At 39.6% G+C, this 17667-nt stretch overlaps 1 protein-coding gene and 1 long non-coding RNA gene across 3 annotated transcripts in view; both read right to left on the bottom strand.

Annotated features, from left to right (window-relative positions):
* Positions 1–370: 370 nt before the first annotated feature.
* The window catches only part of ccdc102a (coiled-coil domain containing 102A), a 61202-nt gene continuing 43905 nt past the window's right edge, over positions 371–17667 (bottom strand). For both annotated transcript variants that reach the window (XM_062390917.1, XM_062390925.1), the window contains exons 8-10: positions 13971–14141; positions 13492–13595; positions 371–4426 (exon numbers count right to left, since the gene is read on the bottom strand). In XM_062390917.1, coding sequence (XP_062246901.1) covers positions 4297–4426; positions 13492–13595; positions 13971–14141 — 405 coding nt within the window. In that variant the 3' untranslated portion in view covers positions 371–4296. The remainder of the gene's footprint in view (positions 4427–13491; positions 13596–13970; positions 14142–17667) is intronic.
* On the bottom strand, positions 11163–13484 carry LOC133956110 (uncharacterized). The gene is made up of 3 exons (XR_009921096.1): positions 12515–13484; positions 12039–12126; positions 11163–11453 (listed from the first exon to the last, which is right to left on the bottom strand). It is a non-coding gene; the product is annotated as an uncharacterized LOC133956110 (long non-coding RNA).

The raw sequence follows: 17667 nt of genomic DNA, 5'->3' as shown, positions 1-17667 counted from the left end.
TCCTGGGAGAGGGATCCCTCACATGGTGTCTACATATTTTTACCCTGTTAAAATGTTTTTTAGTAGTTTTTCCTTACTCTTGTTGAGGGTTAAGGACAGATGATGTCATACCATGTTAAAGCCCTTTGAGACAAATTGTGATTTGAGTCCTTATGCTTTAACATTATAGATCCATAATCATAGCTATGTTCACATTGTTGATCATAGATCCTGATCATAGACTATGATTACAACTAGATTGCGTAAATACCTATTTATAATATATAATTATACATTTACATTATACATTTCAAAAAGGAACCTTCACATTGAAAATGCAAAAATATGCAGCCAATGATGATCAGAAAAATGAGGCTGATGAATCTTGTCCTTTGTGTTTCTGAGCTGGCAAACAGGCAACAAGTAACATTTATTGGCCTTGTTCATATGCAGCTAAGCTCAAATGGATTTATTAAAAAAGAGGCAGAGAGCAATTTAGTGTAATAAAAATGAATGGAAAGGAAGAGGGAGCCTATCATTACAGTTACACTCCATACAGGCCATGATTCAATTACTATTAACAAAACAAGGACTAATTTCACATTGGTTGTATATTGTAGTGATACTTGTGTACGCACAGACAGACACACACATACATACAGTACAAGCACACAAGGCCATCCTGGTAGCTGCAGAATAATTATAGAAGGATCAATGTAATGTTCTGCCTTCCTGCTATCAACCATTACTGGCCTAATGAGAAAGACACTGTGGAAATTAACATAATTAACTAGGCCCCAGGCTTGATATACACACACATCTGTGGAAATCAAAGTCGAAAAAAACACCACTTCCAGCACATACAATGAACACCACACAGCCTCAGCACATTACAGTGTGTGCTTAGCCATCATTATTCAGAATTATCTTCTCTACTGTACTCATGGGATCAAGCTTAACATTAACACACACACACCATTATCCACAGCTAGCAGCTTGAGTATGTTGGTGTGTTTTCTGTCTGCTCTTATCCCAAGGGCACTATAAGATACTTGCACAAGTTTTTATGTATGAAGTGTCAATACACAACTATTTGCTTTATGAAAAGCCAGCACACTTTACTTTGCAATTGTATCTTCATTAGGACACTCATTGCCATATGAAATTAACCTAACCTTAAGCATCTCAGCTGACCCTAATCTATGATCATGCTCCTAAAAGACAAGTCTCACAAGGGTAAAACCTTTATTATAGGTCTTGGCCTCTTTCTCAGACACAGTTTAATTAATATGATCTCAGAAGGAGATGTGAGCTGCTCCCCAATCCTATGTGGGGAGTTAAGCTGAGCTTCAGTCTCATTACTGTGTTGGTCCTACAGTACACCAGTATGCATTGCCAAGCACACCACAAGAGTGCGTGGGTTTATCGCTCACACTTGTTCCAACCCTTTTTCTAGAATGTTCCCTCTATTGTTTTACCCTCGCCATAATTACTGTAATCATTCCGTCTTCTATTTTACCACAGAAGTTACCTGTATTTATTTAAATGGAATCTTAAAAACATTTCTCATTACTGCTCCTGGACCAGCAATTTCTTTATACTAACATTGAATCACACAACACTGACTTATTTTTTTGATTTAGCATCTTTCAACTCTCCTCTCAGCTGTTTTCAGTGGAAGACGCCTTTGACTGTTGAGACTGTCTGTGAACATGGAGCACAACATGGCACTGCTTGATTTGTATAGAGAAGAATGGGCCCAACAAATAAAGGACAGAGAGGTGGACAAGCTGACAGGCAAACAGACAAACACACACACACACACACACATACACATTGATAAAGCATGGAGAAAAGACTCTTGAAGAATTTTCTTTGTATTTACAGTTGACATTTGTAGAGCTAAAACAAAATCACCGTGGTATAGATCATTTATAAAACTAAACCATAACAACATAAATAGTTCAGAATCCTACAGAAAATCTTGGTCTCTCTCCAGAGTCACAGAGTGGCTGTTGAATGGTGGTGGTGGAGGATTTATGAATGTTCTGTTGATTTTACAACTGCATCCATCCACTGGAGGTCTTTCTCACAGGAGATTTACCCCAGCATCATTACCACCTCAGTCCAGCACCCAGTGAATCCAAAAATCCTCCTACTGTTGAATAAGTGGCTCATCATGAGAGAGCCTGGGCTTTAGTGAGTTTCATTATCCCATAATGCTCTAAATGCTACCCAGGAGGCTTTCACACCCAGACTGATCCTGAGGGATTAAATGGACACAAATATTTGGGATGTAAGGTTTTTTTTCTCCAGGAAAATTTAAATATTGTAAAATACTAAATATCAGCATTTAAACAGTTTATAAAGCATCATCCCTGCACATCCCAAATTCAGAAGAAGAACAACTGAACTCTGGATGTATAACTAGTCTTGCCATCTGGAATACTGGTGTGTAAAGTGTAGATCAGGATTTGGATCACAACAGTGAGGACAGTCTCGGAAAGGCGGGTGTCTGTGACTGACTGCCTCGGTGTTGAAGTTACACAATTGGTTGGCTAGTCGGAGTTTCCCTGCTCTTTTTAAATGAATATGTGCATAACAATTTATATTACATTATCAGGACTTTACAGGCACTTTTGTCAACTTAGCACCTTTGTCACAAGATTGTCCAACTTTTCAAACTCCTCAGGTGACATTTTTTTAAAGAACTGAATAAAAAATGTAGTGACTGGACTAAGCCATCAGTACTGACCCACAAGCTTGAGGAATGCCTTAACTTCTCTATGCATCTCTTTCTACGGACCACATGGCAGCTGAAATCGACATAAATGAGCGTCTAACCTCCTCTCGGATGGTTTATTTTGTAAGTAATATAGATGAAGCTGTGGTCTTTAATTTATCCCTCTGCGATTTTGTTCAGATGAGATTGTGGTTATTAAATCCGGATTTCATCAGAGCAGAGCAGCAGCCTGGAACTGTGTAGAAGTGACTGCTGTCTAACTGATAAATCAAAAAACCTGGGTATACAGGAAGCTCCTGCTCAACACATCCTGAGGTTGAAATTCCATCCAAGTCGCAGCTGAAATGAGGCTTAAAGTTCCTAGTGCTCGCCTGGGAACTTAAAATACATCAGAAAAAGAAGAATCCTCACATTTACAAATAGTGGTTAAAAATGGGAACCGATTTAGTAAGATCAATATAAAATGACATATAATTTGACATATCAGGTGACATATATATATAGAGCTGCTTTGTTAAAAGCGTTTACATTGGTGATGGAGATGTGGGGCCTGTTTGGCTACAGGAGCCAAGTTCAGATTAGACAGCAGTAATGTTTGTGGTATATGGAGTAAGAAGGACTGTTAACTCTATGATGTATGGGTTTGTTGGACATTTGTCAAGTCACTTAAAGAAAAATCCTTCATTGAATGTAACTGTTCAGACGTCCCCATAATCTCTGTCGCAATCCTGGTGGGTTTTCTCCTTGTGTTTGTCTAATAATGTATATGGGACATTTTTAGCAGTAAAACTATTTACAGCCATGTGAGTGGAGTGTAGTGTTACTATATCTCAATATGTGTAAAATTAGATTTATTTACAGTTTTGTTTCCTTCCACATTTCCACATCACGGATTTCACGGACACTTTATTCTGAATATGTCTGCAGAATCCTGTACACATTCATAAAACATGTGTCTAATCAGATATGTAAACATGTAAAGGAATCTATTGACATCTGTGAATTTGTACAGGAATCTTGAAATGTATATTCAGAAAACAAGAGCGTAATCACATTTGTAAATGTGGAAAGAAATCTGATTACACATACATTGATTGAGATAGTTATACAGTTAGATATAGATTAGAATACTCCAATTTCATAGCTGTAAATAGCTTTAATAAAAGAATCAACCCATAGTTGTCCAAGCATGTGTCTTAGTATTAGTTATTTGTAAGGGTAAGGTATGTTTTACTGCTACTGTGTGGAAACTTATTCATGTTTAAAGCTTCATTGTTTTTTTGTTTGGTCTTTTAATAACTCACAGATTTGTGATCATTATCCTGTCCAGTAACCAGTTGACCTGACACTGAGTGAAATGTTTAAAAATATTGGATTGGTCCTTAAAACACTCACAGACTGAGCTCCTTCTAGTTGTAAAACCATTATTTTTGTATACAAAGTTTTTCCTCCGGAGTAACAACACCTCAACAGTATATGATGGTTCACAGACTGTGTGTGTGTGTGTGTGTGTGTGTGTGTGTGTGTGTGTGTATGTGTGTGTGTATGTGTGTGTATGTGTGTGTTTGTCTGTGTCATGGGATCTGGAGCTGTTCCTCCTCCTCCTCATCCATATCGCTGGTGGGACTGTCTGGGTTTTCAGGAGTGAACCGAGCCGATCGCATCTTCCCAAAGAGTCCAGGACTTTGCTGCTGCCTCCGCAGTCTAGGGATCAGAAGGGGGGGGCAAAACATAGAAACATATTAAGTGTTGTAATTAACTTATCTAACAGCATATATTTAACCATAGGTGTACCATCAGTGCAAATGAAGCTCCGCCTCTTAGTTTCTTATGGGGGCAATTAATGTATAACATTCACAGTTTGATGAAGAAGTGGAGATAAAACCTCACTGCCGCAAACAAATCTTCAGTTGCTTCATCAGTATAATTCTGAACTGCTCTTTTTTCAAGGGACAACTTTTTTTAAACATTTGGTTTGTGTGAATCTGCCTCTACAGTGATGACTGACACTATATCAATAAAGGATAAAACCAGCAAACCACTGTTGAGTAGTTAGGACTGGAGTCTGGAGACTTGGAGTTCAATAGGAACTCCATGATGCAGGATGACGATCACATTAACTGACAAATGAATAAGTCAGTTCAGTGACAATAGGAAGAAGGCTCCCAAACTTTCTGGTTTGTGACAGCAGCAGTGATTTTTCCCGAATAAGACCTGAAGAGGTAAATTAAATCACAAAATGTTTCAACAGAGACAAGCATTGATAATAATAAACATAGTTTGAACCTGAGTAATAAAAATAATTTTTCCACTTCAACTTACATTTTGCACTATTAGATAGCTCTTTTATCAGATAAATGATTTCATCAACTAAAAGGCTAACTAAAGTTAAATCCCCCTGCTAACTGATGATGCGGATTAACAGATGCCAAAACTGTCCCATCAATAATTTACATGTCAGTCTATGTTACTGACCACCTCCTCGTCCACCCTTTTTATCACATTAATGTCTCATCAATACATGTAACTGACTTGACTTCTTCCCCGGAGTCCTTGTGATTTATCGTTATCAGATCCAGGGTCACTGCTGCGGCAACATCGTTTGTTCATGATGGTGGATCGCAAATCAGAGATCTTAATCGTATTGGTGGATCATGATCGTGTTGGCAGCTGATTGTGGATAGTGGTAGAGGACCAGGTTCGATGTGATTGATTGACATGTTATCACTTAATACCATGTTCTAAGTCACTACTATGCCATTATCATCTCTGCAAACCATATCCACATCATCAACCTGGGTCTTTGGCTTTCCTCCTAGCAACATTTCCCAAAACACTGCTCCTTCGGATCTTTTCACCTTTTCTATCCTTAGAAATCATCAGTCAAGGTCAGAGCCAACAACTGATATTAACCATCATAACATTTAGCCCACAAAACAAGCTCACTTCCTAAAAGCTTTTCAACTGCGCAGGAAGAGAGTGAGTCCAGTGGGAGAATGTAGAGACAGAGATGCTGCCATCCAACTGTGTTGTTGTTATTTTTTCAATGAGCAATGAGGACAATTAATGGCTTTATCGAAAACCCCTGCAACAGTGCAGCCACGATGCACCAAAAAAGCTGACATAATTATGTCAAAGCTTAAGCAGACATACCTGAGAATGTCTGCTTAAGCTTTTCTCATTTTGACCCAAGGTTTGACACATTTGCTGACCACTGCTGTAGTGTATCGGAGGACATAGAAGTAGATGTTCAAATCAGTTCACAGGCTGAAGGAACACTGCCTGCTTGTTTCCTTTTTATTGAGATTGAACCTATCTTGTGTCCAAATCACAGCAACACAGCACTGCAATTTACAATACACATGCCAAGTGTGAAACCACATGGGTGAATGGTTTCCAATATATGCATTCCACATACAGACAGACATAGATTCATGTTTGTTGAATTAGTAGGTGCCGATCACTTGAATATACATGTTACGTTGGTGAACTTTGACATGTGAGTATGCAGTGTTGACCTGTATTATACCGTCTTGACAGTGTTGGTCTGCAATGGACCAGGTTGCTGCAAAGTCCAAAATGTAGAAAGGCTTTGAACAAATGTTGCACCATCTACTTGAAAAGCTTAAGCTACAACTTCTACAACTACACACACAGATTTGTGTCAGTCTCTGAAGCTGTTACTATGCCGAAACGCCTGTCACTCCTCCACATAGCCAAGCACCAACAGCGCTCCCTGTTACTATGGTGACCTGCAAGTGGGTGCTCAGCAATAGGCTGTCATGAGCAGCAACATGGAGAGTATGGAGAGAAAGCAAAGGGAGGGTCAGAGAGCAACGAGCTGAGGACTGTGCAAAGCTGATAGAGTGTTAGAGCTAAAGTGAGTGACAAGCGATACACACACACAGAGCAGAAGAAGCTACTCTCTAAATAGTAGGACAAGTAAGTACTGAGGCTCACAGCAAGCCTGTCTGCAACAAGCAGGCTGTCAGCTTCACATCACATAACTAACACAGACACAGACACACACACACACACAGAAACACACAGACACACACACAAATGTATGTCTCTCTATAGTGTTGTGCAATAGTGCTTGAAAAGAGTTACCATAGAATGGTGTGCCTTTAGGCACTCAATAAATGTGGTTATCAAAATAAAATGTAAAACATTAATATTTAAAATATTAATATTAAATAATAACTTTAATTGGTTAAAGTTCTCGCGGGGCACCACCCTTCATAGAAGGGAAAAGATAGCCAATTTATTGATTAAGATCAGTCTCATTTAGATCTAGTTCAATTAGAAATCTCAATATTTGACCATTAAAGATTATATAATGAACAATGAAGGTTATGGAGTTCTTAGCAGTGTAACGGTTGGCAAGATTCACTTATGCAATATTAATGACAGAGCATTTGTGAAAGAAGAACATTTATTATTAACATAATAAACTATAAAAACACAAGTTACTAAACAATCAAACTAACTAACTAGGAGGTGTGTGAGTGTGTGTGTGAATGTAAATTAGCATGCTTTAAAGAATGCTCCCTAAGATAAGAGCCCCCCCCCCCCCTTCTTCTGAGGTTGCTTCATGGGGGAAGGTTTAACTTGGTGGAGACTATGCGTGTGTCTGTGAAGATGTTAATCAGATAATGATTGTCAGGGACAAAGCCTGTGGCGAGCCTAACTATTTACCTTCCTTTAACTTATGCCTACAACGTCAGAGCATATATCAAACTTATAAGCACACACCGATCAAATAAACAGTCTTGCTTAGCGTAGTATAATTATTAAGCCCAGATTATGTTACCAGTCCGAGGGAAAGAGGAAAAGAAGTTGCTGTTCAGTTTGCAGTTCTGTGACGTCTCCTGGCTTTGTGGTCGTAGATTTCTGCATTCGCGATTCTGTCGAGCCGTGTGCTAAGATGCTGGTTGAAGTTTTCCTGCAGGACATCGCGTCGCTACGAGGAGTTTGGTAGAGCTTGAAGGGCGAGGAGATTTCCTTGAAGAGTGTGGGCAGGGGAGCTGCACCTCTGACCTCCAGTTGTGGGTTGGATAGAGAAGGAAGCTGGATCAGCCAGGCCCCCCCCCCTTGGCGATGTAGGAGAAGAGAGGCTGGACAGCCTGCTGGCCTTCGAAGGGTTGTAGAAAGAGAGAGATCTTGGGGAGACCTCTCCTTATATTGGCCCCGGTGACCTCACAGGTCTTGGACCAGAGTGACCAATAGGAGTTGACCCTGGTGGCTCTTGACACCTTTGTGTGATATTGCCCTGACCCCAGGACATGCAGCATCCTGTTACATCCTCTGGGAGACTGAGTTCCTTGACTTTCAAAGATCAATGGAACCTGTTGCATCTTGGGGGATTGAGTCCACTAGAGCACATGCGGCAAGTTTGACTTAGAGGAGGCCTGTGGTTTGCACAAAAACCATGTCCCAACAATAGTTGTGAGGACATTGACATAATACATTCCCTAGCCCCTTACCAAAACCCTTACCCTAAAACCAAGTCAGCCAAAATGTCCTCACTTAAATTTTTTCTCAATAATGGTATTGAACATAAATGGCCCTCATAACTTTCTGGGATTCAAGGATCATAGACTGCATATTTGAAACACTCTAGTGACTTTGGTATGAAATTATCTGACTTAATAATAGCTTAACATTATATAACTTTCAGCTTTAAAATAATTTCATACAAAATAAAAAGAAAATCTTAAAATGTGACTATTTCTTATATTCAGGGGGGAAACTTAAATCATAATGAAAGCCCTGGTACAAGTATACCAAAGTAAAAATGTGGAATATGGCCAAAGTGGCCACTAAATGCAAAAAGCAGGCTTCCTGTTGCGTTTTTTAGGGCCCGAGCACCGAAATTGGTGGGAGGCCCTATTGAAATTGAAATGATTATTATTATTATTATTATTATTATTATTATTTTTCTCTGTTTAAACTCATTGGCTTTTTGAGGGCTTTAATGTGCTCAAAAAGTTGTAGGAGTTTGCAGCAAATTCGAAGGCGGCGTAAAATTACGTATTCTGGAGTATTTTGAAAAGGGCGTGGCAAAATGGCTCAAGAGCGCCACCTACGGAAAAGCCTCTCATTTAGCATTCACCGATCCTCAAAAAAAACATAGACTATTGTGTATCATTACTAGATGCACAAAAAAGTCCATCAGTGCATTATGAATAACGCAACAGGAAGCCCGCAGACTTTAGTGGCCATTTTGGTCATATTCCATATTTTTTCTTTGATGTACTTGTCGTACAGCTTTCATCAGATCAACTTCAAATTTAGACGATCGTCATCACAACAAATTGGAGATCTAAAGTTATTGAAGGATTACGTTTTAGCAAAACTGTCTGACCGTGGTGTGGCGTTAAAGTTTGATGAAACGCCATCAAAACACAAGCTTCCATATTTCAGACATATTTTGTCCAATTGAGTCCAAACTAGACACATACGACAAGATTCGCCACCAGATGACATCGGTGCAGAAATTGTGACTTACAATCACAGCGCCCCCTGGTGGGAACAGGAAATGTCTTGTTTTTGGTACGTGTTATGTTTTTATGTACTACTCAGACAGCTTTCATCAGATCAACTTAAAAAATTAGATGAGACTCTACAAAACAAGATGAAGATCTAAAGTTATCAATATTTAAACTTTTCATCATACCGTGTGACCATGGTGAGGTCTCAAAGTTCGACTAAACGCCAATATAAGCGAGCTTCTGTAACTTAGACATATTTTGTCCAATCGACTCCAAACTACACATATAAGACAAGAGTCGCGACCGGAAGACATCTACCTAGAAATCATGACTTAAAAGGAAAGCGCCCCCTGGTGGCATCAGGAAATGTCTTGTTTTGGTCATCTTACTCATTGATGTATTTCCCCCCAGCCACTTTGCTAAACCATGTCAAACTGTGTCAAATTGGTCTCAAGATATTGATAATGTAGGCATAACATTACTGTGACTTTTCATCATGCGGATTGTTAATGGCGTGGCATCAAAGTTCATCAGCTCACCATGACCAATGAAACCCATTTTAACAGAGTTACCATGAACGCAGCATGAGACCGCTTTCGGTTTGTTACGTCTCACACTTGGATGTATTTCTCCTCATTCACTTTGCTAAACCATGTCAAACTGTGTCACATGGGTCTCAATATATTGATAATGTAGGCATAACATTGCTGAGTTTTCATCATGCGGATTATTCATAGCTTTGCAGCAGACTTCTTCAACTCGCCATGACAAACGAAGCTGCATTTAACACAGCTGCAAGTGAATGCCTCATGAGACTCAAAAAAGTTACAATGTCACAAGCTGCGGAGCTGTGTATCACGAAGAACCGGAGAACGGTTGGCGAGTCTGGATGAGAGGACGGCGGCGGAGTCACTGTGGACGTTGTTCGCTCAGCAGGTTAGAGTGTGGGACGCTCTCAAAGCTTTTTTCCCCTCTCCCGTCGTGTCTTTTCCTGTGTGAACTCTGCCGCTCTCAACAGCAGCACTGGCTATGAGCTAGCTCCTGCTAGCTCCAACGAAGCATCTCTCAACTGCTACGTAAGTTAAACGGACACTTCTGACTGACTGACTGACTGTGATGATAAGCAAAAGAGACACTGTGGACTGACTTTGCAGAGTCAATTCCGTAGCGACATTGAGACTGCATGCTGGTGCACGTGTGATGTGTTGTACTGCATTTGTTTGATCTGTTTACTAATACTAGCTCTAATAAATACTGTATAAATTATATTTTGCTCCTGAATTGAACTGTGTTAAAGGGGTTCACATGGAAAATATATGTTCAATTATGTAAAGGGTGATTTTTGTTACTATTATACTAATGGAGATTTAGCACTTGCTACACATTGTAAGAGCAGCTGTTCAAAGGAGCACTACGTCTTTTAAGGCTCTTTATTCAGAGTCACGGTGTTGATGTCCTGTCACGTTTTACAGTGAAAAATAACCGTGTCTCCCACCTTCAGTATTTAAATCGTTAATCTCAGACAGACTTCACTGAATTCTTTTGTTAAATATGAGTAAGTCATAGCCTTGTAACTTTACTAGAACAGACAGTGTCATACAGAGTTGTAGGCTTATATGCACTACCTATTTCCTAATCTGAAATGATTATGATCTGATTAACTTTGAATTAATATTTTATTTTTTTATTTTTTGTAAAAGTCTGTTAATTACTTTACCTGGCCCATGTATGACTTTACATATCTGTGTATTGGTTTCATGTTCCTCTAGAAGGTCCAACTTGACACACAACTTGAATCCAACCAGACTGAACACTGACTCAAGGTACAGACCTGATTTCATTACTTAAAAACAATCAAAGTATTGCACATAATACATAATGTATTAAATTATAATGCAATACTTTTAATTTGAAATAGCTCCATTAAAAACATTCATTGTCATGGTAGTGCACGTTTTAATCCAAAAGCATATTCAAATACACAGTTGAATATCCACAGAAAATAAGATTACACACTTTGTTCATATGTAACTCTTCCTCTACAATAATGACGATCACTTTCATGTTTCCTATCATTTTATTAGGGACAGACGAGCCTGAAGGACACAGCTGTGATGACCATGTTCTGTCTCTTATGGCAAAGCAGAAATATAAAACACTGGGTTCTTATCTAAAGTGTATCAAATCAGATCTCCACCATGTTGCTGCTGAGGACATCAGGTGCTGCGGTTCTTCATCTATGAAGAGAAAAAACGCACTGTTAAAGAATGTTTTGTGTTGTGTATAAAGCACAACAGATTTCAGATAGAACCGTTGTACTGTGGTCTTGGTTTATATCCTCATGGTTAAATGTACATATTTTAAGTCCCTTCTGATAAAAATGCTGAAAGAAATACAACATTGTACAAATACATAAAATGTCTTTCTACCTGATCAGTACTATTCAAGGTGATAATCTCCCACAGACCTATTGATAACAGTCCAAATCAAGTCTTTCCACTTCTCTCAGTGTGAAAACATAATTCTATAATTAATTTTGAGAACTGTTTACAACACTGATGTGTGGAGATTAAAATCATACCTAAACTGTCTAATTCACTGTAAAACTCCATGACATTCGCAGGCCATCTGTAGTTAAGGGAGCAACGCATGGAGTGATGTGTAGGAAAAGAAGAGGAAAAGGAAGAGAGGCGGTGGTCTAGTGGCAGAAACTTGGACTATGGGCAGAGAAGGTCTCTGGTTCGTCTTTGGTTCGACTCCATGGAGAGACAACAAAAGTCGAACCTGGATTGATCTGTCCAAAAATCCAAGAGTCTCCCTACCCTCTCTAGTGCCCATGAGCAAGGCACCTCACTCCCCCAACATCTGCTACCCGAGCGCCGTACATGGTCGCTCACTGCTCTGTGTGTCCTGCACCAGATGGGTAAAAAGCAGAGATTAAATTTCCCTACCTGCATGAGTGTGCCTTTGCATGTCTGTGCATGTGTTTGGGATGAATAAATGGATCTTAATCTTAATCTTTTAATCTTAATCAGTTGTCTTCCAGTTGACCAGCATGAAGCTGCAGATCTCCACCATGTTGCTGCTGGGGACATCAGGAGCAGCATTAATGAGGAGCAGAAGAGTACTGTTATGAATGTTTTGTGTTGTTTATGAAGCACTACATATTTCAGCTAGAACCGATGTACTAGGGTCTGGGTTTGTATCCTAATGGTTAAATGCACATACTTTAAATCACTTTTGATAAAACGTGACAAAGAAATACAACATTGTACACATAGATAAAATGTCTTTCTACCTCATCTGTAATATTCAAGGTGATGATCTCCCACAGAGCTGTTGATAACAGTCCACATCAAGTCTCTCCACTTCCCTCAGTGTGAAAACATAATTATATAATTAATTGGAGAAGTGTTTACAACACTGATGTGTGGACATTATAATCTTATCACTACTGTCTAATTCACTCTACAACTCCAAGACAGACTAAATAAACGATGTGAAAATAGTAATGGCGGATATACCATCCTGTATCAGAATATTGGTGAAACAGTTACTATCACATGAAACGTACACGTGTAGCGTATTGATAGTAACTTATTAAAAAAATAATGTCACAACCAAAACAAGACTGTGGAGTTTCTTGCTTCAATCTGTTCATTAGACGTGATAAATAAACGGTAACTTTTATAACAATTACATATTACAAAAAACTTGAGGCATGTAAGCATATGATGATAGATAAAGCAATAGATTATGTTGGATAGTTTGAAGGTTACTTACCTCTAGTTCAGCACCAGCGGCTGGCCAGAAGAAGTGGAGCGATCATCCTTGCCGCACAGGGCAAACGCAGGCAATGTGGAGATGAGCGCTTGGTCATCGAACGTTCTCTCTTCCCCGACCGCAACAGACTTGAAATTGCCTGTGCTCGGGCCCGTTAGTGCTACAACGTAGTCCTAGTTCAATTTGTTTTTGTGAAGATCGGTCAATGTGAACACGTTCCGGGGGTCTCGGGGGCACCATTGAGAAATTTTGGACCCCAAATGGAAATTCCTCCAGAATACATACATTTTCACCACTTTCTAACTTTCTGCTAATTTTGGTAAGAATTTGAGCATGTTAAAGCCCTCAAAAAGCCAATTCATTTGCCTGAATAATAATAATAATAATCATTACAATTTCAATAGGGCCTCCCACTGTCAGTGCTCGGGCCGTAATTAAAGTGTACTTGAGTGTGTGTGTGTGTGTGTGTGTGTGTGTGTGTGAGAGTCTTACCTTGACTGTAAGTGTTCCAATTGTACCTGCAGGTTCTCAGTCTGCTCCACCTGCTCATCCAGAGACCTCTGCAGCTTCCTGGTCTGGTTATGAGACTCATCCAACTGCACACAAACACACACACAGACAAGCATCAGAGTGTTGATGCATGTTGATCTTGTAGAAATTAAACTTCCTATTTGATCACAAGATAAGAGAGTCTAGGGTTTGTTGTGTAAAACTACTCGATGTGTCCAGTCTGTTGCAGACGGGAAACTTTACACAGTAAGCAACAGTTATATTCAGCTCTACAAAGCAATCAAACAATTTTAGGGTGTTTTCTATTGTGTATGTAACTACCATGGGAGTAGAATTATGTTATATAACAGTTGGTAAGTGGAGTTTTTGCATTAGGGGGGCAGTCAAACACAAGGACAGAACAACAGCCTGAAGGTCTGACCGTTAAACACTTCAATCAGACACAAACACATGTTTCCTACCTCATCCTCAGCTTGTCCTAACTCTTTCTTAAGCTCCTCCACCCTCAGACGTAGCTTTTTCACTTCTGTCTCATGACTCTCAACTCTCCGGTTGGCATGAACGAGCTCCGCCGTCTTCTCTTGGAATTGTTTCTTCAGCTTAGCATGAATGTGGCGAAGGTCCGCCAGCTCCTGAGGACAAAGCAAACAGATAGAGAGGACAGAAGCAGGCTTATATGAGCTCCATAATCACATCCTATTATTATGATTAATATCAGTTGATTAATCAGTTCATCCATCAATTATGTAGTTAGTATTAATATGTTATTAACATCATGTACCACACACAGAACTTTTCCATGGATACAAATACATGTCAAATGATAGAAACTGTAATATGTGAAATAGAGGCCGACTGATACTGACACTGATAAGGCGGACACAAAACTTTAATAAAAGCACAAAGACCATGTTTTACAGGGCAAATCAGAATGTTTAGGGTGTTGACAAAATAATGAAGTGACAGATTTGTATGTCTCCTCAACCCCTACCCCCCCAAAAAAAAACCTAATTCAAAAGACACCTGTAGGTACACTAACAATGATGAGTGAGATAATTACATACAATATATATAACAATTTGTAGTGCCTCATTAGCATTTGTTGTTGCCTGTTGGTATCAGTGTCTGGGGATTGACTCGGGCTAATTTTCCTGTCTGATATATTCAGATGAGGTGATTGCATGCCAATTGTTGTGATACATCTTTCATAATAACAATAACAATATAATGATATAAAATAAATACAATAAATAATGATATTAATCATAGAGTACCTTTCAAAACACAGTTACAAGGTAATTTACAATGGAAGGCCAATCATTGTCCCAGGTTATGTAAGAGGAACTTTTTGTAGAGGCCCCTGGGCTGATTGACACATTGTTCTTATATATACACACACACACACATACACACACATATATATTTATGTATGTGTGTGTGTTTTCTAATGGTTCAGACTGGATGAAAAGCTATGAGAAATGCTTCAAGTATCCAGAGGAAATGGTGAGGCTGTCAATAAGGAAGGAAGCACTCAAAGTAAAATAACACTAAAAAGTGACTAATGGTCTCTGGATGGACATGTCTTAATGGAAACATTTGGTTGTCTTCCAAACTATTTGAACAAGGTTTTATTCAAATCTGTCATTATAGGTAATTGTGTTGCTGGTCATGTTTGAAACAACAAAAATATATTTTCCACAGGTTTGCCTTGGGATAACTATAGAAAGGTTGCACTTGGAGCTAATGGCATTATCAATAATGCACCAGTCACTCATTGCACTTTCATGTACAGTACTTTGATGGCATAGATTCAGCCTCCCTCTAGGCTACCTCACACTTAATGTCTGCCCAGGCAGAGCAGCTTCCATGAAGCTCTTCTGAATTCATACACCAATAGCGGCATATCTACAGGAACAATAAAAGCCAAACCCGTGTATTATGTATTATTTTTGCTTTACGAATGAACAAAAACGCATCCACCCCCCATCACATATTTCCATGAATAAGAGCAAATTAAAAATAATGCATTATCTAATACATAACAAAGATGAGAAAATACAAATATAAATAGATACGAATACGAAATTGACAAAATGCAGCCTTCATATGAGTATGAGACAGGGAATCCAGGAAGAAATTCAGAACTCCAGCCTGGCTGACATTAAATGTTGGTTATGACGGCTCAGTAGTAAAGGCAGAAAGATGTGCTATGCAGGGAGAGTTTGATGTTATTCTGTGTTTGTTTTACTGTCAGGAAATTCTGTGACAAAAGAAAATCTAGCAATACATTTGTCTGTTTCTCAGATTTTTCGGAATAACCTACCCTGCCTATCTCTCAAATTCAAGCTCATTGGCTCTACTGATAGAAGAAAGTTGCACATATCTGGGATATCAACCACCTTTTCTTTTAAGATACTTTTGGCAATTCTGAAATTCTGCTTCAAAACAGCAGATTTTACCACAATATGGCAGCATCTCGAAGTGGGCATCATGACTGGCTGCACCATCTCCCCACTAGCGTTCACTATGGCAATGGAGGTGATTATTAGAGCTTCAAAATGGGTAGTAGGTGGTGAGCAACAAAAGTCACGGTCCGATTACCAACTATCGGGGCCTACACTCTACCCCTTAGGGCTGAGGGGTAGAGTGGTCGTCCTCCAACCTGAAGGTCGGCAGTTCGATCCCCAGTCTGACCCATCTGCATGTCGAAGTGTCCTTGGGCAAGATGCTGAACCCTGAATGGTCCCCCATAGAATAACACAGTTCTGCAATTAGATGCACAGTATGAATGTATGTGTGGATGGGTGAATGTAAAACTGTACTGTAAAGCGCTTTGAGTGGTCATCAAGACTAGAAAAGCGCTATATAAATACAAAACCATTTACATGGACAACATGACCACCCTGACCACAACAGCACCATGCACCAGATGGTTGCTTAGGAAACGTGAATACAACACTACATGGGCCAGAATGAGGATCAATCCATAAAAATCAAGAAGCATCTCAGCAAGCAAATGTAAGAAATCAGACCATAGATTCTATATTAATGGATAACCCATTCCAACAGTGTCTGATAAACCAATAAAAAGCCTTGGTTGATGTAATTATGCAAGCCTCAAAGACTGCGAGCAGGTCCAGCAACTGAAGCAGGATGTCAAATGAGGTCTGAAGAAATCTATATGGGCTGTTGGACATCATTGACAACAGGACTGAAATGGACACCAAAAGATGCAACTCAAGCAAATTAAGCACTTGAGCACGCTGACATTGTGGGCCACGTTCAACAGGGAAGAGGAGGTTTTGGCCTAGGTCAGAGTAGACCCCTGTGGAACAAAGCAACTCCTTCAGAGCAGCGGAAATTGGTAGTCCTGGAAATCCGGCGTCTTGACGAGGCAGCAAGATGTGCGTCTGTCACTCAAGCCAGACGGGGGCAGTGGAAGACATGGGAAAGCATAGAGAAAAGAAAGATCAGCTGGAAGGACATGGGGGAAATGGAAGCAAGCAGGATTAGTTTCCTGCTTAGAGCAACATATGATGTCCTACCCTCACATTAAAACCTACAGCAGTGGCTGAACCAAGATCCATCATGGCCCCTAATCTCAACTCCAGCTACCCTAAGGCACATGTCCCAAACATCCGTGGTTGGTCACTAACATCTGATTACATCAACTGGCAGTAAGCATTAATTAGTGCAGCAGAAAGTACATAGCGTAATCTCCATCTTGTCCTATGTTACAAATGTGAAAGTATTTAGTTCAAAAGGCATAGAGGTTATGATGTCTGATCTACTGAGCAACCACATGGCTTCAATAGTGCTGCCAAACAAGCCAGTAGCCACTCAGATGTACCTGCCTCAGCGTACTCTCAAGTTCTGTATCGTTGATTAAAAGCCCCAAACTCTTAATGGTGCTAAGGTGCACAACTCACTTGTCCCTAACATCTGCTGGTGGATTCTCTTTGATTTAACATCTTCATGAAACATAAAATGGTATTGAATACCCTATATCGCAAGATTACGACATGGACATCCCAAAACATACACTTTCTGCTAAATGTGTGCGCTAAAACAATGTAGCAAACCGTTAACTTAATGGTTTTGGTTTTGTATTTATATAGTGCTTTTCTAGTCTTGATGAACACTCAATTACAGCACAGT

This window comes from Platichthys flesus, chromosome 1, assembly GCF_949316205.1.
Source record: "Platichthys flesus chromosome 1, fPlaFle2.1, whole genome shotgun sequence".
Taxonomy (NCBI): domain Eukaryota; kingdom Metazoa; phylum Chordata; class Actinopteri; order Pleuronectiformes; family Pleuronectidae; genus Platichthys; species Platichthys flesus.
This window is presented reverse-complemented; position numbering and strand designations above follow the sequence as displayed.